Genomic DNA, 27,786 nt, shown 5'->3' on the forward strand with positions numbered 1-27,786 from the left:
ATCCCTCGTGGTTCGGGGGCTCTTCCGTTTCGTTTTCTCTGATTATTATTTTTTCTCCATTTTCGTTTTCTTGCAATACTTAATTCTGCACTGATTTTTTTTTTTGCTTTCTGTATCTCCATTTATTTCGTTCCGTCGTCGTTACTCCGTCAACGTAGGAAAATAAATTTATATTCCAATTATGCAGTTGTCATAGAACGAGGAAAGGAAGCGTCGTCAGCAGCGTTCCCGTCGTTGTTCGTTTTTCACCACCACCCCCAAACGGGTGTCTTCTCGTTAAGATAGGAAAGTAGACGACGGGCAACCCGGCTACACACTTTTCCCCCTTTTCACAAATCTCGCAACAAAACTACACGACGAACTACGTTGTCAAATCCATACAAGATTCAGAGAAAAATATAATCTCAAACGTGAACCGTGAAATGTGGAATAGATTAATAACTTCCCGATACGCGGTAAAACAGCTGTGCAAATTAACGTTAAAAGAAGTAACCTAGGGTGAATGTTTAACGGCGCGAATAGTGATGGAGTAAATACAAAAGTTAAAGTTAAAAAATTTTTCAGAAAAAATAACGAAACAAAAAGGAACAAACGATGATGAAAAAATAAAAATCGTTTCAACTTTTATAACAAGTTGGTAAAAGGCTTAAAAAAATAATAACCTCACCCGCGCCTCATTATTTCTTGAAAAACGCTTGAAAATTTTTCTGTCCATAATACGGAGCGACTTTATTTTTTTTTCATTCAACAGTTCGTTCGAATTCCGTTGAGGTGCACAAGAATTGAATAGTGGATCAAATTAACGATCATTATGTAGAGACAGCAGCGCAGCTGGTGTACCGCCATTATCGGTAGGTCGTATTTTATACAGGTAAATATTGCGAAATTTTCCCGACATTACAGACGGAGCACAAACGAGGGGCGAAGGGACGAACGGAAATTTTTTCAAATAATTCGGTTCACTAAATTTCGCACGGTTGTAGAACTCGGTTGAACAAAAAAAAAAAAAAAAAAAAGAACCGGAAAATACACCGTTCGTGAATGCTATAATTTTTTGATTTTCTTTTTCTTTTGCTTTATTCTTCGGTTATTTCATTTGATTTTTTTCTCATAGGGGGATGCAAAAACAATGAAAAAAACCGCATAACACGAGAGCAACGGCGCCGCGGCATACCTACCCACGTACCTACATTATATCGAGTTTGCATGCAACGCCAGACCGTATAGGATTCCGAGATGAAAATAAGTTGAAACGAATAAATATATAGATGAATAAATGAAAAACATGGGTTCAACTGTTAAAAAATGCAAAAGGTAGAAACCTAATTAAAATCGAAAATTCCACCGGTACGAGCCTACAATAAATTGTACGCCGCAGTTATAGTGGAATACATGAATCGTTGAATTTGTAATTTTTTGAATTCTGTTCTCTTTCGGCTCAAGGTGATTAAAAATTGAATATCATTGCGAATAAATGTAGGTAATAATTGTCTGAATGTGAATCAATCGTCGTGAAATGAAAAATCAGTTTATAGTTCCAGACAAAATACCAATCGAGCATTCGCTGCAACCGTTAATTTCTCGCCGCACTATACATGGAGTAAAAACGACAGACATCGGCATACTAATCGAATACTGGTAGGAACAAGAAGTTGCATCAGAGCAATTAGACTCTTCGTGTTTCACATCGCATACCGTCTTATTTAAAACTTATCTTACAATTATTAATTTCTATGCGCGATATCTTCCACAAGTTGCAGCGGAAGCATTTCAGGATTTACAAAGATTACAAAGTAATTCGAATAACGCTACTGGGTAATGAAAATTAATTAGATCAGAAAGGGGTATTTACAGCGTATAAGGTAATCTAGAGATCGATCGGGTCTTCGAGCACGACTAGGAAATTCCTGCCACGTTCCAGGCATTCGTCGAATAGTGTTCCGATTCTGATCCTAATTACCTCAATTACTGCGCCCATTGGGTCACATGCAGATATTGATTATCCGATCCTTATCTCCGGATATCTTTCGTGCAACAGTTAGGGAAAGGCAATCTCGATCGGCGGACCAGATTTCATCGATGAATGAAAATTACTCGCGCGAATATTTTGAAATATTGCGACGCGCGCGAGCGATCGTCCGAACGAAACGAAACGAAAAGGCAAAGATTACATTGAACGGTAGAAAACAAAAAAAAAAAGGAGGTAATAATTAAAAAGAAAAGTAGAATATTAAAAGCTCATTATACTAGAAGGTATCTAACTGTGGTACTTTGTAAAATTGAAAAATGGATATCGTATAAAAGCTGGGGATGTGAAAATTATGAAAACGAGTGAGAAAATATTATTTTTGTTCAGCATATAGTTACTTAGTCTGTTTGCCAAAGAGCAAGAATAATAGCCAGAAGCGAGGATAATTTTTTACCTCTTCCTTTATTCTACCTCTTTTTTTCATCTTCTATCTCCGGAAGATAATTTTCGAGAGAATTCACGAAAATTCCACACAACAGGGGTGGCCGAACGTGTCCAAAAATTTAATTTCCAGTCGATACGAAAAGAGAAAGAAAAATGATGGAAAATAATTTTTCGCAGATAATTTCAGTCACCTATTTCTCAAAATTCAATAATCGAAATGTGGAATGAATGAAGTGAACAGACGGCGGTATCCCAACAAAAGAATGAGGAAGAAATCGGATGAGGAAAAGAAGCTGACAGCGGTGTACGCGGTCACGAGGTCGAGGCCTAAGGCGACGCGTTTGCGGTTAGGCGACGTGTTGTAGGGATTGCAGAAAAGAATTCCCCCGGGATATATTCCGAGAAAAGGATCTCGGGATCTCACGTACTCCCAAAGTAATCAGAGCGACCGACTAATATTGACCACGATTTAATCCTGTTCTCCGGGACTTTGGCCACTCGACTCGCCACCCCGGGGGATGTTTGTTAATTTCTCACTTCCCTACCCTCCACTACCCACGCCACATGGCGCTTTGATTACGACGAGAACCTCGAAATCACCATTCCGCGATATCTCGCATAATTACCTTTCCGCGATCATAAAGTGAAAAAAAGGGGGAGAATTTTTAACGATACGATCTCATGCGTCACATTGTACACGCGTATTATATACGTGTTCATTTTGTTCCACCGTTTTTATAATCGTCGGAGACTTCTGTCAATTAGAAAAAAGTAAAAATGATGTTGACGTTCGCGTATCGCGACGAACGGGATGAAATGAAAAAAAAAACGATGTGAATAAATTTTTGAAGAAAAAAAAATGAAAAATTTAACACAAAAAAAATAAAATGAATAAACGAAAAAAGAGAGTAGGTATATCTGCGTGTGCTGCGCAAACGAAGACATGAATACCTGATAGCGACAACGAATTAGATGGATATATAAATATGCATACAACACTCCTGCAGGGAACAGCCGCATTATTTATGGTGATCATCCCCTATTCTGAGAGCGCGTTACTTCTGGTTACATTTTATCCTTGTATGTATAAAAGTCTATCCATCGTGCTTTAAAATATACGCTCCTTTGTTTGTTTTTTTGTTTGTCCTTTATTCCCCCATCCCTCTTTCGCCAGTTCCCCCCCTTCGCCCCCTGCGGTGCAGGACAATATTTATTATTTAAATTAGTCTGCTTTTTACTCGTGAAATAAGGGCAGGAATGTAATTTCAATAATAAGAAGAATCGCGTCTCATTAATCCGAATGACGTTCGAACAAACGAGGACGGTCGACTCGATTGATGTATAAATTCGGGTGTGTGTGTGTGAAAATCTAGGCTGTGAGTGATGCTGAGAGGATTGTCAAGTCGTCGGAATTCGGAGTGGGATGTAAAGCCGACAAATGGAATCGACACCGTCGATAGGGTTAGCTACGGGGGAGGAAGATCAGACAAGCTGAATTATGCCTTGGCTTAACAGACAACGCGCGTGCCGTCAAATACAGGCAATACAGATCAATTGTAGATTCGATTACCAAGATCAACTGACTGCTGAGTAAACTTGGCGACACGTAGAATTGAAATTGATTCCTTGTAATCCTCACCACCGATCGGAATAATACGCCCCGTCCGTCGACCGAACATATACGTGTACTCTTTTCTCCTTTTCCTAATTTTATTAATTCCCATTTTTCGATTCGAACCATCCAAAATTACCACCAGCGATTCCGGTGTCGTTTTTATATACACGGGAAGAAAGGGTGCGAAAGAATCCGTTTTTTCAAATCCCATACCTCTAGCCATAAATATTTGATCAAGTACGGGGACACCTTCTCCCGCAGGATACACCGCCGTATACCTCTTCGGGCTCCTCGGCGAGAATGAAAACATAAATAGAAAATATTTAACGGGGTCAAGCGCGAGTCGTTTTCACCGTACGAGATACCGTTTGACCCCCGCACGGTGCGGTTTGTACGGGGATGATTCGTTCGCACCGTGCTAGCGCATTTTGATCTCCTACTTCAACCTGTTCGCGAAAGGCATATCCGGAGGCCCTATAAAGCTCGCGGAATAAGTCGGGGCTGCAAATAAGATGTTACGATAGATCACGTAGGGCAAACCAATCGACGAACGCTGACGCAGTAGAGTTACGTATATGTATACATACATATAGAAAAGTATATAGAGCAGTTGCTTCTGGTAAGTGTAAACGTAGCGCGGAACTTCGATTTTCTGCAGGATGCAGAACCCACGCACGCTGTCGAACACGCCCGCGACTGGAATTGAGAGAAGGTAAGGAAGAAGGGAAGAAAAAAGGAATGGAAAACGTTACGGGAAGCAACGAAGTGAAATTGAAGTGAACGTCTTTACGACGTCACTGTCTTTATTTGGTAGTAAAAAACGGTGCGCGAGGTGAATGGATATAGGTGTACGTATGTAACGTATACATACGTACTGAGCCATTTTTGCAAAAGTTGAAATTACTCGCCTGAAGCTACCCCCGCGACGCCCTCCCGCCGCAAGGGAACCGGACTTTATAGGGGGGACGCATTTCGCCTCGCGGATGTCGAGGGAAAATTCTGAAATGTGTATTCGACGATGGAATGATAGGGGCGATGACTTGGACGAGGGAAGGTTAAAGGAGAGGAGCGGGCGAGCGGGGCGTGTGGTATGACGTGAACGCGATGCGGTGTGAACGAACTTCCCCAACTTTTATCTCTCTCGGCGTTCGCACCCGTTGGAAAAGTTACGACGCAAAAATCTTTCAAAATTGTTCTTCGCGAAAGAAGAATTAAGTACCGCGGAAGCATAGAGCGCCGGAATCGCCTAGTTCATCGTCGCGAACTTCGGCGAATAAAAATGTAAGGAGGAGAAAATAGAAAAAATAGAAAAAAAATAAAACAACGGGGAGGTAAAATACACTATACCACGACGGAAGAACCAGAAGAGCGAAAATAAGTCTTCTTCGAATTACGATTCGAACTGCAGAGGCAGGGCACAATTAATGGGGATAATTGTGCGTTTGATTTAACGAGAAGAAAATTCAAGCGCCTCCGATATTTGAATAATAATGAATAAAAAGTACAAAGGGGTAGAAAAAAGTCTGAGGAGAAGATTATCTCGGGGCAGAGGAAATAAATCCAAGCACGATATTCTCTCGAGAGGAGTGTAAACAATTTGAATTTGAAAGAGCCGGTCGTATCTTTCATACCGCGCACTCCTCTTTTCTTTTTTTTTTCGTTTTTTTTTTTTTATGAATGCAGAAACAATGAAGTCTCGTTAGAGTACCGGGGGAATACAAACGGACAAACGACACCGCAACGCGACGAAAAGTACAGCTACCGATGATCTCGCGGGATGAAAGTGCGATAACCGAATAACGTCGAAGCGGAAATCATCAATGCGAATGACGATGAAAAAAGGAGAAAACGAGAGGAGCAAAGGGAAGCGAAACGCGGACACGAAGGCGAATTAGAATAAGGGTGGGGGTGTCGATGGGGCTTTCGAGTGTAACGTTGCTTCGGTGTTTCAGCGATATTGCAAGATTAGCGAGGTTTGTGGGGCGGCATAAATGTGTATAAATTGAAATTACAGGCCGCGAAAACAAGGGTCAAAATTACTTGATATCGACCTCCTCGTTCTCACCGAAACCGCCGCTCTCTCCATTCCCGCTGTTATCTTTCCGCCGTATTAACCTACGGACACCAGCGTTGACTTACGTTTATGGTTTACTGCTAAACATTTCTCATCCTAAAACTACAAGGGGGACGACCCCCGACCACACTCCGGGGGGTGTGCTCACTGCGCGCGACACTTGACGTCCGATGTCGTTACCTTACGAAAAAAAGAAACTGGGGGCGAGAAGAAATCTACCCGGTAATTATTCCTTCCGAATTAATACTCGCCAGCCCTAAAAAGTCCGAAGATCTGGCTTTACACCCTATAATCTATCCGGCATTGGGGTGGCGTGGCTCGCGTTCGGTGAATTATTATTACGAGCGAACTATAGTCACTCGTGTGGGAAACGGAGCTTCGGCCGGTGGCGGGAAAATGCGGGAGGGTTAGTCGGTTCGAACCGCGGGATCGGCGTAGGTGGGTGAGCGGGGCCAGCCGGGCGTACGGCGGGCCTGAAATACCTTCGCGTGAGAGGCGCTTGAGAATTTATTATAATTCGTTGTATCAAATTACGGAGGCTGAATAAAAGTTTTCACTCGTTTTAACCGAGTCCCATTTTCCCCGTACGTTCCACCGGTCGACGCACCCGTCGTAATTCACCCCGTTCGACCCCGCGCTTTCATCGACCTCTCAACCCCCAGCCCCCCGAAACTCGGGCGACGCACCCCCAACGCTGGTGGGTATAGACGTGACTAATTACGCCGCGAGACGACGACGAGGACGACGACGAGGGCGGCGAGAAGGAGATGAAGAATAAGAAAGAGGAGGAAAGCGCCGGTTTTCTCATCGGTGTTCGAAAACCACCACGTCGAGGCGGGCGTTACGGTGCGCGGAAGAGCGAAAATACGTTGACGACGACGACAACAACGACTACGACGACGACTACGACGACTACGACGACGGAGCGGAAGAGGAGCGGAGGATATTTCCCAGCCTAGACGTCACACGCAGAAACGACAATGCCTGGACCCGTCGTCCGGAAAGGATGCCATAATTTTCAATGGACCGAATTTAGCTTCCGTCTTTCGGACACAATTCCGGTAATTTTCAAGAAGAAGCCTCCCGTTGCTACGTCGTACCTCATCCCCCCTATTTCGACTCATTGTGCTCCTCTCCTTGCTACCGGAGTTTATCTCTCTACTCGAAAATTTTTCACCTCCTAAACGCGTATACACGCCGCATCGGGGTGTTCGCTTTATTCCAGACGATGAGAAAATTGGAAATTTCAAATTTTCATCAAAATCTATGTTCACAATATCCAACTTTGAAAATAAACTACTCTTTATCTCGTTCTTTCCGTGAAAACTCCTCGGTACGTTTCGTGATCTAGGAGTTTACAAACTAGCATTAAACACGATATATAATACAACGCACGAACTAGCGGAGTGAAAATTGTAATAATTCAGGAGATGTGCGAGATTAAATAGACGTCTGGCCGAAGGGGATTTGCGGAGCTAATACCATAGAATACCTAAACGCAGCTAACTGTATACCCTACCTACGTCCACCTGCGAATATCGTACGAATATAGGAAGATAAATTTCTGATATTTTCCCCATGATAGAGTCTGAAAAATTGATCTGGCGAGAACTTCTGCGTACATGGGTATATATCTGTACGTGCATCGTACGGATCTAAGAACATTGAAAAAACTCGGTTAAAACAGGTAACCCAGCATCCGACGAACGAACTATAGTTGAGAGAGGGGGGGAGAGTAACAGGCAGCTACCTCCGTTGCATCGGAAAACTAGAAAGATAGAAGAAGCACCAAGTTTTTAATTTAAAATGAAGTTGGTACTGGATTGACCTCCCGCTAACTTGGAGAACAAACAAATTGAAGATAAAAAAGAAAAAGTCGGTATAATAGAATGAAATTGATAAAAAAAAAAAAATTTTTTTTAATCATAGTACCGACAATAATAATTTCACCCGCGACAGGAAAAAAACTTCTGAAAGAAGAACTTTATTTGCGCGCTGCGACGCGGTATGAAGAAAACACATAATAATGAGAAGAACAAAATTATATATTCTTAAAGAGAAAATTTCTTTGCTTTCGCGAATGATCGAGTTACGCGAGACTCTTGCCACTGGTAAAACTTGAGAAATCAGAACTCCACAATTATCTGGTCGGTATATACAATTATTATTGTTATCGCTGTTATCGTTACCGTTGTGATAGCCGCGGGACAGTTTATTACGTGTATATATAAAGTTCCTCCGAGTTAAAACCACCCTAAGGCGGTATTTAACAGGAAAATCTGCACCTGCACTTGTTCCGAGTGCATTTTCACAAGTTCAATCATAAAATGAGACGTTAATTTTAATCCTCATTTTTCACGGTTCACCGATTCGACGGCGTTACAACAAGCCTCGAATACTTCTTCTCCATCCGATTCCCCGTGAATTCGAACGGTGAATTTTCGAAATACTGACAGAACGTCGCCTACGTTAGCCAGGAATTCTTTTATCCTGCAATCAACGGCTTCAGGTGTGTCGTCGAAACGATTTCGCATCGCGGCTCTGTCCCGCGTCCGATCTTCCAGGGTAGTTTTTCGCATTTTTAGATACAGGACGACGCGAGGCTCCCCTATGTCCTTGATAAACGTTTTCGCCTGAATTTTATCACGGGGGAAACCGACGACGAGAAAACCGGAGGGAGAAAAATAATCGATCATTCGTTGCTCTACTAGCTGGACCACGACGTCCGAAGGCACGGAGCGACCGTCCTTCATGATCTTCTTCATCACTTCCCCCCGATCGCTTCCAGAATAAACTTCCGATCGGAGGAGATCCGAGGGAACTATTAGCCGGTAACCGTATTTTGAGGCGATCCTTTTTCCGAGAGATATTTTTCCGGATCCCGGACCACCGATCATCAAAATAAAGGGCACGTTGGATTTCCTAAGAATGGTACAGTCGACCGGTTTGTGGCGGGGTATCAATGGGCCTCGGGGATCGCCGGTACTCAAACATCCTCCCATGTCAGAAAGTCGAACAAACTACGAGAACGATAAAGGTTCTACGGAGGATTCGGAAGTGTTATAACCCCCCCAATGTGACGGTCACTCCGCGATGATATGATTTACGAAAAATTTCGATCTTCAGATTTTCGGTGAAAATGGCAAACCGTGCCAACTGAAAAGGTAACCTCGCGTAAGATTACTTTTAGAAATATTGGCTTTGATCAATGAGTTTGTCATTATCATTAGCATGACGAAATTGTGTCGGAGTACAAGTTTTTTGCATCTCGTTACCGCGAAGTCGACGTCGAAATGGAGCGGTGCTCATTATTTTCATCATCCGATCTGCATTCCGACGGAGGTTACGCCCTCGGAAATCAGTTTCCACTCCGCTAAAGATTTCGTATCGAGGGTGAGCCGCGGCGGGACTTTATGGAATAATTTTCGGCGTGCTCATTTTTACTTTTTATATGATTGTCCTTAGCGTTATTACTTTTTTTTTTATTTCGATCGTTTCGAGGATCGAAGATTAAAAATTTTCGGTAACTGAGCGAGGCCGATGAAAACTAATTAAAAGCCAACGATAGTTTTTTTTTTTTTTTTTTTTCTTTTCAGCTGTCCCGACCTCATCACCGTCCCAATCGACGTTTGTACTCGGACGAGCCCTCGTCCGGAGAGTGGAAGGAATACAAAAAGTCGATAAAAGAGATGGTCGGAAAAACAGAGCTGCGAATAGAATCGTCCGCTCACGAGATTGGGAAAATATTCGGCAACACAACGAGGGATATGCAGAAAATTTTGTCCCGCAGCGAGGAGGAGACTTTGAAGGAAATGGAGCGGGCGGAGGTTTCCATAAACGAAATGATCAGAGAACTGAACAATGGAGGCTCGGACAAAAGCTTGAAAAAATGTTTGAGTAAATATAAATCCGATCTGAAAGGTGTGAGAGCGGCGTTCGTCGCGTCGGCTAAACAGTGCAATGAAACGGCTGTGAAAAGACTGGAAACTACCAGGAGCAGACAGGAAAATACGATGGAGGAGGCGAACGCTTTCAACGCGTCGATGAAAACGGCGATAAAAAATTGCGGAAGAGACGGCGAGTCCCTGATGAATTGTTTGCGGGAGCAAAAAATCAAAATGCAGAAACGATTCGGCGATTTGATCCAGCTGTTGAACAGAATTCCGAAAGACGCGGAGGAAACGAACGCGGAAATCTTCAAACAGGCGCTACGGTGCCATTTTCGAGCTCAGGCTAAAGCTCTCGAAGGGTTTCGACGGATCCTGAAGGACTCTAGGGAGTGCTTCACCGCGGGAAAAGAAAAAAATATCGGTAGGTAGTTGCTTGGGAATATTTTCGCGCCTTTTTTCTCACCGTTTGGTATTGTCTGGAAAGCTTCACGAGAAGTCGAACGTGAGACGGAGGATCGTGAGAGCGCGAATTGCACGGAAGAAACTCGGGCGCGTGTGAGAAGAGTGATCGCCATGTTGCGTCAGGATTTAATATCCTGTAATTCGCATTTGATCGGGATCACGAAGCCCGGAAATGACACGGAAAGCAAGCAAGAAATGCTGGAAAAATTTCAAGAGATCCTCGCTCATTTGCGCGGCGTGACTCGAGGGTGTGCCGAAAAAATTGGTGGGTAGTCGATGGACCGTGTTTTATAGTTGTTAAAAAAAAAGGAAGAAGGATGGAAAACGCTCTTACGCCCGATGTATCGTAGATTTTCATCCGTACGTGAAAGAGGAAATGTCCGCGTTGCGAAGTAGGGTCAGCGATCTTCACGAGGTAGTAAAGACGAAATTTTCGCACGTACCAGAGGTGTCAAATAAATTGAAAGCTTTCGAGGGATGCTGTAAGAGTGCGGTAGAGAATGCGCTCGAAAAATTGAAAGAGGTGGAAAAAAATTCTGGAAAATGTATAAAATGAAAATAAAATTATAAACCCGAAAAAGAACGTCCGTATTCCGGGGGGCCGTGACGGACGAACGTGGCTCTTTTATTTTCAAAATTAACCTCGAAGGAACCTGAGTCACATTCGGTCGTCTAAAATGCAGAGTTAGGTGTAAGGAGGGTCGCGGCGATGCCTAGAGAAATGGAGTTGAACAATTTGATAGAAGAAGCTCAACAGTTGCTCGGCTCCGTCGCGGAGCTTCTAACTTCAACGATGCAACAGGGAGTTGAAGCGATAAAAAATTACGAGGAACTCGCCAGCGACAAGGTAGAGAGGGAAGGAAAGCTTTCCACTCGGTTTATTTTCATTAATTCGCAAATCGTTTGATTGATCGAAAAAGATAGCCGCGATAACGAAGGCGAAGAAAGATCAGTTGGCCGAGTACGCCAAGTCCGGAGGAGCGGTGAAATCCTGCGTTGAGAAACGCCAGATTGAATTCCAGCGTATCGAAGAAAAATTGCGAAAGGAATTAGCGTCTTGTTACGCGAAGAACTACGGCAACCTGGATAGCATTTTATCGGACAAAGCCGCGATCCGCGAAGAAGCTGAAAAAATTAAAAATGAACTGCAACAAACTATAGCCAACTGTATGTCTGCCGAAACTAAGACCCAGTGTTTTATGGTGGCTTTGGATAGTCTGAAGAAGAGAATTAAGGTACTTTCGTCAAGGTTAACTGAGACGGCGAAAAAAGAAGCGAACGCCAGAGTAAAAGCTTCCAAAGCTCTGTACGACTGCGACAAAAAAGCAACTGACGAAGCCTACGCAAAGTGCACGGCGATTATAAATGATATAAAAAAATGTACGGATCAACAGAAATGAATGTCATTCGCTGTCATTCAATAAAACGGAAATATTTCTTCGCTTCTTATTTTTCTCTCTTTTCTTTTTGTACGTACGCACGAAACAATTTCATCCATTCATACATCGAATCGGCGATCGGTTGATTTTAATTTGTGCATATGACCCGAGTATAAGGCGGGTAAATCGAAACAGTCGGAAAACTCGTACAATGTGATATATTTATTTTAGAAGTGCCGAAGGTAGAGATTTCTGTGGCGTCTGACTTCTGATTCGGGACATTTTATGGGGTGTTTCACGAATAGAGATGAGCCCTGGATCAGGCAAGAAAGGGGAACAGCCGCGGCGTGATTTATTATCCATGTCATAATTTTGAAGGCGAGTCAGCGCGCAGATTTGCGGATTTACCATAATCCTGAAACTATATTAGTTTTTCTCATAATTCAGTCCTCTTTCACTCCGAAAAAACCAGTTCGAGAAAACTTTGAGAGAATGATGAGAGGAGCCGAATATCTCTGAAAGCTTTTTAACGTATCTGTGAAAAATAGAAAAAAAAAAAAATTGGAACGCAATGATAATAACTGCGGAGGGAACACCGCATCTCACGTGAAAAAAAGCTTCTTGAAAGAAAAGGGACGTGAAGTAACGCTGATTCCGTTTGACTTTTCATCAATCAACGTTATTCGATTGTCCTCTCGATGCGATTATCTCCCTTAATATCTCAGAACTCCTGTTCCCTGTTTCCGGTCGGAGATATTTTTGAACGCTTCGATAAAATATTTTCGGGAGAGGCATGAAAGAACGTTTTCGGATTTTTTAGGGGTAGAAATACTAGACGGAGAAAGCGCAAGTTCATAAGATTCGATCATTATTTTGAGGGACGAGCTTGTAGCTTACATGGCGAACCAGCTACGTTACGAGCTTAATATTCGGTTGCTCCGACGTCACTTGCTTCGCTGGCTCCTTCAGCCCCAAGCGTAGCGAAGCCATCTGAGCACGGATCAAATTGAAATAAATCGCAAGAGTTACGTGCTTTATTAGAAATATATCAAGGCTACGTCTGGCCGAGGTTTCCACGCGTTAAATCTCCGATAAGACGCGGGATGAGGTTCGGATTTACCGTTGAACACGTGAACCGGACCGGCGCGTCCGTACGAACAATTGATCGTGACTTCCAGATTTTGCCGCGAGTGCGATTATGTTGCTTTGATCACAACCGCGAAGTCAAAGAGAAATTAACGGAGACGAGGGGAATCCGGGATTCCGTAATCTTTCGTAACCTGAGGCGGACAAAATTTTTTAATAAAAGCCAAAAACTCGATCAAATTTTGCGAATCGCACGGCGAGAGTGCGAATCGAGTATCCAGGCACGTGTACGTGTCGTAGGTGACGCGTGTGTTTCGAAACTCCGGCCTTGAAAGGGACACGGAGAATCCAGCTTTTATTAAAACTCTGCAAATCATAAATATTCAAACTCCGTTGAACCTGTACGTGCCTTTTTAATGAAACCACACGGAAGTCCGTAATAAATTCCGTTGACGTTGTCTTAATAATTAGTACGAGTTTATCGTGGAAACCGGATTTTATTATACCGACACTGCGTTGAATAATTTACCGGGATTACATAACTGGGGGTAATTTATTTATTATACCATTTTCTAATTTCGCACCTCATCGAACTCCGAGTAACCCCGTTTCTCCCGTTCGCAATCGTACGAATCGATACAAACCCGTAGAATTTCATTATTTCGCCACGGTTCATGCGACGCACACACACGGTCTGGGGTGAAATGTGACGTACACGGATGATAGCGGAACCGTGAAGCGACGCCGACCCCGATATAGTATGTTAGAAAAATTGTTGAATCTCTCGGAGTCGCGGAAATACTTTATAAAACGTGCTCGGGAACCCGATGTGGGGGGTAAATACCTTCGATCGTTTATTTTGTTTATAGGATACCCGTCTATCGAGGTGGATGGACTAGTGGAATACCAAGATTACAGATAACAATCCCCGGCTTCGGCACGCTCCCTTCAATTTCCACGGATATTTGAAACTGCGAGGGATTTTTCCGCCCGTTTTCCGCCTACCCCAAACCCCGGAGTTTTCAACCCAACGGGTCAGCTCCCTGCGGGGAGCGACAAAAAAAAATAAAATAAAATAAAAATACACCCCGCGAAGCGTTGACCGTCGAAAAATGACTGGTTTTCGAACAGGGTTGAAGGAATCCGGCATTTTTTATTTGGACACCCGATCCGGGAACTACCGCCGGAATTTATGATTGTATAAATTGAGAGAGATGGGCACGGTACGAACAACGAACCCGAAGATCCCTTTTCTCTCTGTTTCCTCCCGTGATGCTCATTCCCCGATCCACCCGCGAGGTTTTCAAGCTACGCCCGTCGGCGGGGGTATACCTCTTTGTTGTCTCGAGAGCCCAGGAATTATCTTCACCGAGCAGCAATTAATTTCATTGTCAAAATGAAGTGAGAAATACACGCGCGAACGATCCGACCTATGGGCTGTCATTTCTCCACTCCGATGGTCGTTGCGCGTTATCAGAAAATTTGCGAAGGCCGCTTGATTGGAAGAATGAAGAAAAAAATCGAAGTCCATCGCCTGCACTTGTTGAATCAATCGATATTTATTCGTCCAAGGTAAGCCTCCTTTTTAAAGAGAGAACGCCGATTTTTATACGGCATTTATGGATTGTCGTTTGCGAGCGGAGTTATAATTGATAGGGTGAAGAAAACGAGAGATACGGGGGATCTCGTTAATTTTACGAAAGTTTGAAGGTTACGATAAAGTCCGAGATAAAGAGGATCCGGTTGTTGGAGAGTACGAAACAACGTACGGGCAAAAAGGACGTCGTCTTTCATAAATTTAAAAAGACATGCAGGGCGGATAGAAGCTGCTACAAGTACAAACTTCTACAGCGACTCGACAGATGCATCGTTGGCGAGAAGAAGAAGAGTGGGGGGCGGGGGGGAAAAAGTCTAACCTACATATGACGGAGATTAATTAAAAGCGGTTTCACTAATTATCTTACAGCAAGGATATAAAAGTTCTCTTAATTAACGGACGGTGGATCCGAGAACTCCCGGATACTTTAAAATGTCTGCAGAATTCTTTTTTAGTTAGTTTCACTTCTTAGTTTATTTATTTTCTCGCTTTTTTAAAAAAATTTTTTTTTCCTTCTCGTTTCTCGACACCTAAGGTGAAGAGAAAAAAGATCCTCTCTGACATCGCGCGCACGGTGTACTTACATCTTCTAATGCACGGCGAGTAATTTTCTGCGGTCCGTTTTGTTCGAATCTAAGGAAAAAGAAGGAGCGAAAAGATAAAATCCAATCTCACATGACCGAATATATCTGAGAATAAAATCTTCGCAGCTTATCTGAAAGGAGGATGAAATTGGGAAAGGTCGGCCCGCAATTTCAACGGCAATGTAAAGCTGGAGATCGCATCGCGGCGTGGTTCGCCCTTCATTCCATATTATTAGGAGCCCAAAACCAACGGACAATTTTCAACAATTGCAGTCCGTCGTTCTCGCGTAGCGTTGGGGTGATTTTCCGGTATTTTAACGGTGTAGAAATTCGTTGATCTCAATTATATTGCCCCTGTAGGGGGGCTGGCGACGGTATTTCCGTGGGAATATAATTGTAAACTTATCCTAATGCGAATCTTTCAGGGTTTCGATAAATTCCAAATCCTCGCACACGCGGCTGTGGGATATTTTATTATCTTCACACTTTTGGAAAAGCTTATTTTTTTTTTTTCATCTCTAGATCCCGAGATGCTTCTTTACGACCGATAGAAAACTTCTTCAGACCAAAACCGCACTGTACATCCGTTACCACAAAGAATGAAAATCCATCCGCAGAGACATTTAATTATCATATAAATTGCTTTTAAGTTTATTTTTCGGAATATAACCAAAGTATTTCGGAAACCTAAACAACCATTACACTTACTCTTCCGAACGACATTACCTCACTTTTCAATCGCCCCTGTAGCGCCGAGGGACGTACGACGTACAAAGGTCGAATGGAATTTTTATTTCAAATTTATGAATTTAGAAATCGCTCTTAATATTCGCTACCGCGTATCTGTTTCGAAAAATAATCTTACGACTCTCATTGTGAAGAAAAAATTATGAAAATGGCATAAGGTATTCATCTCTAGATAAAATTCTCATGAGAGATTCCGCCGTGGTACGCGAAGGGCTGAACACTCGGATATATATATTTGCATTTTTAGCCCATCTGACCGTAGAGTGTATTTTTACGGTAGAGACGAGACTCCGCGGGGCTGGCAGGTAACGTAAATACGTCTGTGAATTAATGAAACTGAAATTGAGACTCGGCTGACATCGTCGGAAGAAAATTATGTCCTGGGATAATTGAGGTGAGGCGAGAATTTCGTTTTTTCACTCTAACTTAATTTTTTTTTTATCCATATCATTCATTTCCCTCCGTTCGAATTTCAACGTTATGAAAATTTATTTGCCTCACAAATCCGAACCAGCCTTACAAAGGGTTGATTCGATCAATCGACGAGAGAATATTATGCGAAAAAAGAGCGAAAATATTAGTTAGATAACTCTCATGGCACACGAAGATGTACGACACCGAGGACGGTATTTGAAAACTCATTGTCAGAAGACATTTTCTGAAGGAATAGAGCTAAGAAGAGGGTAAAAAGGAGAAGAACGAGCAAAAGAAAAAGTGGCAGCGGTGACGTTGGACAAGTCGGTCAAATGATCAGTGAGGCGTCAGAGATCGTCCGAGCGTTGCGGTCGCATCGAGTTCGCTGAATGATCTTCAACCCATAAAAAAAGAATACGAGGGAGGAATTTTTTTTTCTCATTTTCCTCCTCCTTTTCGCGGGTTTATGTTATTTAATCCTTTCTCGTGTTCAACTCGGTACGTCCTCTGATCTTCGACGGCGTTCGACGACGTCAGGGAATGAACCGGAAATAAACGCCCCGACGACCTCGCGCCCCGGCTCCGTGGAATTGCATCGTTTTGAAGCTTTGCGATTCAACCGGACGAATTCTGACGACGACGGCAACGCGATGAACTCCCGCGAATGGGTCGGAGTTTGAACCTGTCAAAATAGCGGAATACCAGATTTTCACCGTGCATTCAAATTCAAATGAACCTCGAACTCGAACGAGTCTCAGAATCGACAATTTTGAACGACTCCTCTCACGTTACAATCCTGTACCTCACATTCTTCGTTCCTCCCTCCCGCCGCTCCCCTATTTTTTGCTTCATCAACAAAACTCTCTCTCGTCAATTTGGGATCTTTGTGTCGAAAAAAGTGTGACGGGCGGTTGGAAAAATAGACGAAAAAGCAGCCTGGAAAGTTAGTATGACGTGAAGGAAGATAGGAGACTGACAAAATCGTGTAGAAGGCATTCATAAGCGCATATTTGATTGAGCTGAGAGTGAGAGAGTTGGATGAAAGTTAGATGATAAAAGAAACGTTTTCCTGGATGAGCTTAACGTCGCCTTCTGAACGTAGCGCTTTGTTGTGAGACGTCACCTTCAGGGCTGAGCAGAGGTGACGCACCACAACAAACCGCGCGCCCGTGGCTACCTGACTCCAGATAAGCTCGGGCTCCCTCGTAGCCGAAAAATTCGAATATTTCGACCCATGCATGGATTGCGACGAATCAAAGTGGGTCTACGACTGAAACCGATCGATATTTCTTATAATTTTTCTGCTCCCAACAGCGAATAATTGATGATTACTCAATCGATTTTTGAGCAAAAAATAAATCATGGTTTCGAATGGGTTTAATATGCTTTTCTTACGTATTTTGACCTCAGGAATCCGAATCTGAAAGAAAAATTGATCTATCTCTAAAATTGACCGAGTTATCGCCAATTTTCAGCTTTTTGGGGTCAAAAATAAAAAATTCATTTTTTAGTCTATCTTGATGTTATTTGAGTTCAGGAATCCGAATTTGGAAGAATAATTGATCTATCTGAAAAAATGACCGAGTTATCCCCATTTTTTCGCATTTTTTGGCATAAATTTGAGGATATCTCGAAGGGAAAAAATTGTAGCTCAATTTGGACAACGGATTCGTGTTCCTGAGGTCAAAATACGTAAGAAAAGTGCCATACGATCAATTTCAAAGAATAAAAATTTTTGGCCAAAATTTGAAAAAATCGTAAGGGGTACCCCTTGGAAAAATCTCAAATTTTGACCAAAAATTTTTATTTTTAAAAATTGATCGTATGGCACTTTTCTTACGTATTTTGACCTCAGGAACACGAATCCGTTGTCCAAATCGAGCTACGATTTTTTCCCTTCGAGATATCCTCGAATTTATGCAAAAAAATGCCTAAAAATGCAGATAACTCGGTTACTTTTGCAGACAGATCAATTTTTCTTTCGGATTCGGATTCCTGAGCTCAAATTACATTAAGATAGACTGAAAAATAAATTTTTTATTTTTGACCCTAAAAAGCTGAAAATTGGCGATAACTCGGTCAATTTTAGAGATAGATCAATTTTTCTTTCAGAATCGGATTCCTGAGATCAAAATATGTTAGAAAAGCATATTAAACCCAATTAAAACAATGATTTATTTTTTGCTCGAAAATCGAATTTTTTTTGGCTTCTTCAAGAGTAATCTCACATAAAATCAGCTCAGAAATCGAAATCTGAAAGCCAAAATGATCTACTTATGCAATCGATCGAGTAATCATTAGGTGGAAAAAAATTTTTACTTGATATTTTGAGGTAGCCCACTCGTTTTTCGAATAAATAATCAATCAAGTGGGGTACTCTTAGCAATAAAATTTGCTTTTTGGTCAAAAATCATGGAAAACATCTGAAAATTCTCGATTGTGATTGTTTTTTACTCAACTTCAATTCTAAGTCAAAAAAAGAGCATGTCATTCTTTGATTTTATACTTAGGACAATGATTTACGAATTGAGACACGAAGAAACTTGGAAAACAAACTGTCAAATATTGAAGCTTCAAAAACTTGAAACTTGGAAATATATGATTGAAAAATATTGATTGATTGGAAAATGGTACGATAATATTTATGATTACGATTATGCGCTATGAATGAGTATAATTTACGTATATTTCAAGGATTTTGGTAAGATATCTTCCCAAAATGTTAACAGATGTAGGTCAAATAAGGGGAAAAGAATGAAAATACCGAACTTCGTTGTGGACCTCGTTTGTACGGCAGTTGGTTTACTTCGGAGGCTCAGTAGCTGGTATATCTTTACCAGAACCAATGAGAAATTGTTGCTGCCAGTCAGATTGCTTTCTCTCGAGGGAAATTTTGCACGGCAAACGGTGTGCATACACCCCCCGTTCCTACTTTTCCGACCCTTCCGTTTATTTCTAACTTGTCTTTAACCAATTCTACTCCGACCTATATATTCTGTCGACTTCATTCCGAGATATTATATGGGTGGAAAATATAGAGCGGAATAACAGGAATATTTGTCGCTCCAATTCCTTTTCTTCAACGGGAGAAATCCTGACTTGGAAAATGAACAGACAATATTCGAATGGATGAAAAAAAATGGAGTGACACAATTTGAATTTCGCAAAAACCCATCTCCTTTTTACCCCCGAAATTCGAAAGTCGACTCATTGATATTTGTGGTAGGAAATGTGCAGAGGCAAAAGAACTTGGTTCGAAAAGTGGGCCTAAAAAAATTCGATACCGTATCTATCGCCGAATGAATTCTCTCTACCGATAACTGCGCGCTGTCATCAGACGGGAAAATGTTTTCTGAGGGCCTGCTGTTGGCAAGCTTCATTTTAAAGAAGCTCGACAGCGAGAAATTTCGAAAGATCACAGCGAGCTTTCGTCCTCGACGGGTTATACGATTCTAGGGAATTCACGACAAGTCACTTCCAACAGAGCTTTTGTCGGTAAGCTCAAGGAGTTGTCGGTAAAATAGGTTCGAAGCAGAGCTTTTCTGTATCGACTGTTCAAATCTGAGAGTCGAGCTTAAAGGATGAAGCTTTCGGTATCAAGAGAAGATAGCTGTATCATCAACTGGTGCAGAAAGCTCCCCGTCAAGTTTTCCGTCAACATTTGTAAGCATGATTTCAACTTGGAAATAGTTCAAAGCCTCGCTGAATTTCGACGAAGAATTTCGATCACGCTAACCCGTTTTCGAAAGTGCAGCCTTTTCTTCGTTTTTGCAAAAAGCATGTTATCGGAATTTTCGTAGACATCATCTCCAGGGATTCCACAGTAATGGAAGCGGACCGTTACTGATCGAAATAATCCGTGGGCACGAATTCGCCATAAGTTTCACCGGTTTCACTTATTTTTAGTCGGCGAACTTGGACGATTCAGACATATATTTAGGGTCAATATCGGAAACCAATAAATGCAGGAAAGACGCAATAGGTATTCCGCAGTCCGCACGGAAATCCGCAAGTTCAAGAGTCGAGACCCGCATTTTTCCACCCTTCCAAAAGTCCTGGTAACTCGCTGGATGAATCCGAATTTTCAGTGCGGTTGAAAATACGAAACAAAGAAAAAAAAAAGCTCCGAATTCGCTACGGGTGTTTGAGAAAAATGATAATCAAATTTTCTCGTGAAGGCGAGAAGATTTATAATTCAATAATTTCCGCAACGGAAAATTCGAGACTCTTCCGCGTGTATCCGCGGAGTTAATAAGTGAAATGTAATGGAATTAAATAGAATTGTTTCGGGTATTAGTCCCGTTTTATTTGCTAACGAGATACTTTGTACATCGTTAATCGGATTTGAAGGCTGATTAGAGACTAGGTTTTGCCTTATGGGCAAAGCCCGGATCGGGTTGGTTCCAGAAGCATTATAAATCAAGATAATAGTAGCTTTCGCTTGTCGGGGATATTGTCTATGCGGAGACGTACGAAACAGAATGAGAACGCAAACGTAAATGATAACGAGGACGAAGGATACCTCGGTGTTCTCTTGCGATTAACTCATCGTTTCGCATTACGCCCGGGGCTATTACGATTTCATCTTCACTTCGAATTCAAATATTTCACCCGGTCGTTCGACATCCTGCGCAATCGTTTGTATTTTCGTGATCTCAAGTGAAGTATATTTTGAAAAACTTTTGCCCCCACAACGAATTTTATTAACCCGAAATTTTCAAAGCTCATCCTTTTTCACTCGCCCCGCTCCCCGCTCCCCGCTCTTCGTCCTTCTCATTTCTCCTTCCCTCTCCAGTTCGCCCGTTCTCTCAAACTCTTCGCCTACTCCGGCGGCAACCACCAATTTTCTCTGCTGAGCTTGTGAGCAGCCAAATGAAAAAAACCTCTTTTGTAGCGCGTATATTTGATTTCCGAAGCGACACGTGTCAGCGAGTAATACGAACGCGAAGGGCCTCACCCAGATTGGAATTCTACATCGAGACCGACAAAGTAACCGAAGTCGTATCACGGGATGTGAAATACGTCGCTTCCGGGTGCAGCGAAATAATCGCATGAGCGGATAATCGTCGACACATTTTTGAAGAAATTTCTCTCACTAACGGTAAAAAATCTCGGTTTCGATCGAGGGCTCGTACGAATTACTTCCTCCCTTTTTTTTTCTTAATTTTTTTCACTCATTTCTTGTTATCCTCCTCATTAAATCTTTTTTTCTTTTATCTACTTCTTTTTTTCCTCCCTGCCTCCTCTCGTTGTCCGGGGGCTTCTTAACGTCGGTCTTGCAGTCGGGACGGTAAAACGTCGTAGGAAAAGGCGCAATTTGGAGAGAAATGAAATTTCAAAGAACGAGGAGCAACACCGGCGCTCCCTCCGTCAAAGTTTCGACGTAACTTGAGCATAAATAACGTCGACCCCTCTCTACTTGACCCGACCTTGACCTCTGCGAATGAGGCGAGCCTCCCCAAAAAAAAAGATGTGCCGACTATTCGCCGTTCCTTTTATCGTACACGACCGGGGCAGAAGCGATCTCTGGAAAGGAAGACGTCGAGAAAGAAAAAAAAAAAAAAAGTCGTCACAATTTACGCGAAACGCTATCCTTTCGCCGCTCGTTCTCGAAACAGAAGCGTTCTCGATTCTGAATTTCACGAAGTTTGCGCCTCGTGTTTGGACGGTGATCTCTTCAGCTCAAAGTTTCGTGGAATTGTCGAGTGTAAAAAATACCGTATAATTTCGATCACCAGGAATCGAATTACTTTGTGAGTAAAGAAATCACAATCTCGCTCAAAAGTACAGGTGAAAAATGAAGAGCAGAAGAAAACCATTCTTCCTTCCTCGCGGTATTATTATTACTGACGAGGGGTTGATTACTCCTTAATTAAGCAAATGAAGGGGATTATAAGGGTGAACGACGAATCGGGGGCGAGATGAACTAATACCTGTGTCCGTAAAGTCGTTCGTATCAACATCTGTGGTGTGTATTTTTATTTTTCCTTTGAATTATCGCGATAAATTTAAGCGTAACATCGCGACAGAGTTGAGCGTAAGCGGAACGGGTAAGAAATCGCACCAACGGTGATAATCCCACGTGTGGACGGGGCGTTAGAAAATTTAACGAGAAAATTCCCGGTGTATAACTCGAAATGAAAACGAATACGTAATTAGGAGTATAGAACAGTATAAGCGTATCTCCGAGGTCTTAGACGGCCATGTTGCAGCGCTTTAACTTACCTCATATGTAGGTTATTGGCTAATAGAAGCGGCCACGCTAACTTTTACCATTCATTTTCATTCCCTCTGGTTACGGTTTATACCGGTGACTCCTGAACGCAGAGCAACGTCGGTGGCAGCATCAGCAGAGGCGGTAGGAACGCTCGTTTCAACTTGATTAAACAAAGTGGGGTTTCATAATATGCGCGCGGTAACTAAACGTAAAAGCTACGCCGGTAAAGAAAAAAGAAAAAAAAAGGTCGTGCACGGGATCTCTAATCTCTTAAAGTTTCAACCTTTCACGGTTACACAAGGAAGCTCAACTCCGCGATCAAGAATGCTCGAGACGTTGATTATTAACAAAGCAATTATAATCCTCGGCGGTTGCCGCTTGTTTAATTTTAATCGTTCGTACACACCCGATGTTACCGCTTCGCAAAAACGAAGAAAAAAAAATAACTCAAAATTATATCATGCCGAAAACTCGTTTCTACCTTTCCACGATAATCACCTCGTCGAATTCTAATAGTCATCCCATTGTAGCGTGTCTATTATTTCAAGGATGAGCCAGTCGGTTAATTACCACAACGGAATTATTACCCCACGGGGTTGATATATATACGTCGGGCTAAGCCCGGCATTGCCAAATTATAATCAGAAATTGCGGGGGTAGCCGGGTTACAAATTGTCCTAAATTCATGCGCCTCGGAGGAGTAGGTAAGTAGAGAAATTTAGCGACCAGGTAGGTTACAGTGTCTGGTCGGTGCGATAAAGCACACACAAACATCCGCGTAGGAACGGGAACGGGGATATTACTATAGGTACGGTTAGGTACTTCCCCACCCTCGGGGTCCATGGAAGGCGAGGGGTATCGCGCGTGAAGCAAATTTGAGGACAAAGCGTCCATCCGCCGCCGTTACCTGAAGACCTTTACTCACACCTGACGGAATTTTCTCTGGGAAAATTTTCCCGAGGAACCCGACGATTTGACTTCAACCTTCACCTCGCGAATTTTTTCAGGAACGCCGAACCGATTCCCAAAGATCCAAGAGACAAGTGAGAAAGTCGATCACCAGATGATACATGTCTCTGTCTGTGTATCGCGGTTCGCGGCCATTACTCAAACAAAGCAAAATTCCAGTTTCATTTTTTCTTCATTCTTATATTCTTCTTTTCCTCTTTATCTTTTGTGTCTGCAGCGATTTGTAAAAAGATGGCAAGGGATACAGCAGAGTCGTTCGTTCATTGTCCAGAGTTGAGTTTTCTCGGATATTTTCTTCCCTTGTTCATCTTTTCATCTGGAATGATTTTGATTGCCTCTTTTGTTTGCTCGTGTCCGCGTAACCCATATTTTAGTAGTTTTTTTTTTTTTTGTTTTTCTTTGTTTCACCGTGATCTGAATTCGTCGAAATAACCATAGTAAAAGGCATAGTTTGCGGTCAGTTCGACGTTTCGAGAAATTCGGGAACGAGGTGTATCGTCTGGACGCGGCTGAAGGGAGAAAAAAATGGAGGAAAAAAATCACCAACCATTCAGGGAAGGTGGGAAATTTTGCGGAAGATTCTCTACTGATTTCGAAAAACGACTTATCTGACTTTAGCATTTCACCATCACTGTGGCGTAACGCGTCTAGCTAAAACTTCTGTCGCTTCTTCTCCTACTTATTTTTCTTCTTCTTTCGCTTCCACTTCTTTTCTCAGCCGAGCCCGCGAACCGCCAGGGGTTGAAAAAGTTCTGCCGAGAAAAGAACGACGTTCGCCTTCTCGTTTGCAGGACAAAGCAGGTGTTTGCGACTACGAGCGTAAGTTCGGGGGGGGGGGGGGGGGGGGGGGGACCGAGGGGTGAGGATATGTTTGTTGGCTGTGGCATTATACTTTCGCAAAATCCAACTTTTACTTTTCCACTTTGTAAACTAACTTTCATATTCCGCAAAATCGACACTTGAGCGTAGAGATAGGCGACGAAGAAAGCAACTAGAGGGAAAAAAAACAGACGAGATTCGAGCGCTAAAGGATAAAAAACAGATCCGAACTATGGAGAAAAAACAATTCAAGTTTTACCTAATCTGATCAATTCCCTGCGGGATTTGTTCACCGGATCGGCTTATAGCTTCTATCCCCTGATAAAAATCCCAAAGAATTAGGCAACTGTCTCGTAATTCGAAATCACGTCAAAGTGTTTTTTAGCGAAGTATACAAAAATGGAAGAATTCAATATCGCGTATGACGATATGAAACCGTAATTGAATCAATTTCAGATGCTCGTAAGTTGATACACCGTAAAGGAGAAGGAGGTGAAAATCCAGAAAGGAAAGAAATCAACCGAGTCTGGTGCTGCCGGAGCTATGCGTCATGAATAATGTTGCAATCTACGTGTAAAGCGTCCCCCCGGTAGAGATGATAGTTTTCTTTTAGTCTCTCCTCCTCAATCTTGGGCCGGATGGGTTGCCTCTTTTCGCTTTACGGTCGGACATTTTGCATTCATACTGCAGCACCGCCAAAAACTACCACGAGCAGAAGTAAAAGTAGAAGCGGAAAGCGGAAGCGTCGCCCGCACGTTCCCCTCGTGAAACACCCCCCGCCCGGTTACCTAGCAGTCACCCTCTATCTCATATTTTCACAAGAGAAAAAAAAAAGAAAAAGAAAAAAAAAAAACGAACACAAAAAAGATGGTCCTCTGAGAAATCAACTCCTGCCCCGTATCCGTTCGAAAGGACCACATGTTCGAGTTGTTGTCGGACCGCGTGAACCAGACCTGATCTCGACTCTCATGCCGAACAGAGATCCGAAATGCCCAAGAAAATCCACATCTCATTCGTACGTAAATCGTTCAAGAATGAAAGACATTCGCTCGTTGATCGTCTCAACTTTTTTCCGTTTTTTTTTTTCATTCGAATCGGAGCTTCGTTTTGTCTCGAATAAGCCCTATATTGTACCGGTATTAACGAGTCCGTAGATATATAGACGTTCGAACGTCACCGGAGATCGACTTTCACGTGAAGTTCAGCCGAAGTTCGTTGTGAATATTCAAATGAAAGGCGAATACCGCGACGCCGGGGGATCTTGACGCGGCTTTATACGAGGTCGGTTAGTATTTACCAAGGTATTTTGCATGACAACTAACCGCGGCTACTCCCGGGCGCGTATAGTTTTGAAAATATAGAAGAAGGTATGCGAAAATAGGTGAAGTGTCTCGGAGACCGTGGCGCTGAGAGGGGTAGCTACGCGCGGGGAGGATTTTCACAGTTTGCGGAGAAACGCGGTGTTATCCGACGGGAACGGGTTGTTGGTTAAAGGGGTGGATATGCTACGGATCCCACAAAACACAGAAACGACGTTCTGTACCTACATAAAAGCAATCGCGAAACATAATGGCGAAAACGTATCCCATTTCCCTTGTCGTTCCGCAATAGCGTTACCTTTACCAATCCAGACCCGTAGTTTTTCCAGCTCTCCTCCTCTTTCTCCTCCTCCTCCTCCTCGGAAAACATCGCGCATGTATTATTCCACCCGATAAGAGAAAGAAAGAAATAAATAATTGAGGGTGTATAATTAAAAACCACCTCCCGCACGTACGCTTTTCGATGAAAATAAAAACTGAATATAAACGGCTGGAACATCGAGGTACATGTAAAACAAAAAAAAAAATAAATGAATAAAAAAAAAGGGATGGAGAAAGATGATCGTGATCGATCTGCCGTCGGTTTACCTCAGCGTCGAGACGTCGAATTATCTTCAGAGGTACGGGGGGGATATATATTTATCGCGAATATAAGATGACTCGAGGTGCCGGAGTCTGTCTCCTCGCAACGATTTCGTTTTCATCCCTCGGCAGCGTCAATTTTGCTTCGGTGAAGTTCGCCAGGGCGTTGTACGTACGTACGTATTATACATAGGCGATACGAAGCACTCGGGTTCGGCAAGGGAGGCACCTGGCTAGCGGCATTAACTAATGACCGCGTTATTGGAACGTTACAGAGGTGAAGTACGTGGAGAGGCGTCGTAGTTCGTTACCGCGCGGTGATACTGCAGAGGATCGAATGGACGCGGGGGGAGGGGGGGGGGGGGGGGAGAAATGGCGCGGGAAATATTCCCTGCACAATTCAACGGGGGATGGAACGTGTGCGCCTTGCACGTATGAGGACTGCGGCAACCGGATCGGGGGGGTAAAATTAATCGAGGGAGAGAAAGGCTGCCGGATGTTAAAGAAGAGGGAGGAAGAGCGGAGCTGGAGACGGCCTAGCCGGTGAAACGCGTCCTTCCCTAATTGCATTCCTCTAAGACGATGCCCATCTTCCTTGTACTAGCTTCAGACACCCCGTGAGAACGAACAGCCAGCCAGTCTATGCGAATAAGTATATAGCGAGGCCCTGCCGCTGATGTTACTCCACTTGTACATTATCGTCAAACCTTGCCTCATTCCCAGACGGCAGCTCCCTCCTCCACCCGTCGCTGGATCAAATAATTTAGCCCCCCCCCGCTACGGACTCCCGGAACTCTCGGTCATCAACTCGCTCGTCCCGGAGGAGGTGAATTTTCTTCCACCGATAAATTTATTTATCTCATTTTTATTTCCATTTTTACTTTCCGTACGAACGGAATGAGCACAATAAGACCGAGTATCGGTACACGGGCTACGGGCAATTTTATTTATTTACTTCGGTTATTTATTTATTCAAAAATAAAATTGGAAGAATTGGGTGAAACAAAACGGCTTTGAAAAGTAACAAAAAGACCAGCGCGCCAAAGAACACAAAAAAAAAAAAATAGCGCGAAATTAAAATGTTGAATTCTATAGTGAGAGCAGCCGCAGCAGTCTGTTGGGCTATGTACAACTACCCTATTGTGTTTCGAGCCTCTCGTTGCATTTTTCCACGTGGAAATAGCGGTGGAAAATATATGTAAAGGAACGTCAACGTAGTTATGATACGAATAAAAAAATATTTGAAAAACAAAAAAACTAGATTCCGTACTAGATGGGTAAATAATTTGCAAAATTCCAAATAGTTTCACGGTCTCAAAATTCGGTTCGACGTTAATTCATCCGCATTAGGTTTGAAACACGCGATACAACTATGCACGTGGCTAACACTAACGTCGATATGAAATACTTTTCGTTGTTTCGCTAATGAAATTCCACACGTCAGGTGGGTCTTTGAAATTATCAGGAAAATTAGTGCGGGTCGCGTACCTAACAATGACGATGGCTAAGACTCGGAATAGCCGCCAAAGTGAAAACCGAAAACGAAGTCTTCGGATATTCGAACGACGTTACACGCGGTGAAGATATATAAAAAAAAAAAAAAATTATCAACAAACAAA

General features: G+C 42.8%; 2 protein-coding genes across 5 annotated transcripts in view; one reads left to right on the forward strand and one right to left on the reverse strand.

The window, feature by feature from the left end:
- Nucleotides 1–27,786, reverse strand: part of LOC105690854 (disks large 1 tumor suppressor protein) — a 311,797-nt gene that overhangs the window by 200,609 nt on the left and 83,402 nt on the right. The gene's annotated exons all lie outside the window — the stretch shown is intronic.
- Nucleotides 10,149–11,869, forward strand: LOC105690861. The gene is made up of 2 exons (XM_012409002.2): nucleotides 10,149–11,301; nucleotides 11,375–11,869. Exons 1-2 carry the CDS (start codon nucleotides 11,164–11,166, stop codon nucleotides 11,852–11,854), a joined length of 618 nt encoding a protein of 205 aa, XP_012264425.2. The 5' UTR covers nucleotides 10,149–11,163; the 3' UTR covers nucleotides 11,855–11,869.

Source organism: Athalia rosae, chromosome 6, assembly GCF_917208135.1.
Source record: "Athalia rosae chromosome 6, iyAthRosa1.1, whole genome shotgun sequence".
NCBI classification, from domain to species: Eukaryota; Metazoa; Arthropoda; class Insecta; order Hymenoptera; family Athaliidae; genus Athalia; species Athalia rosae.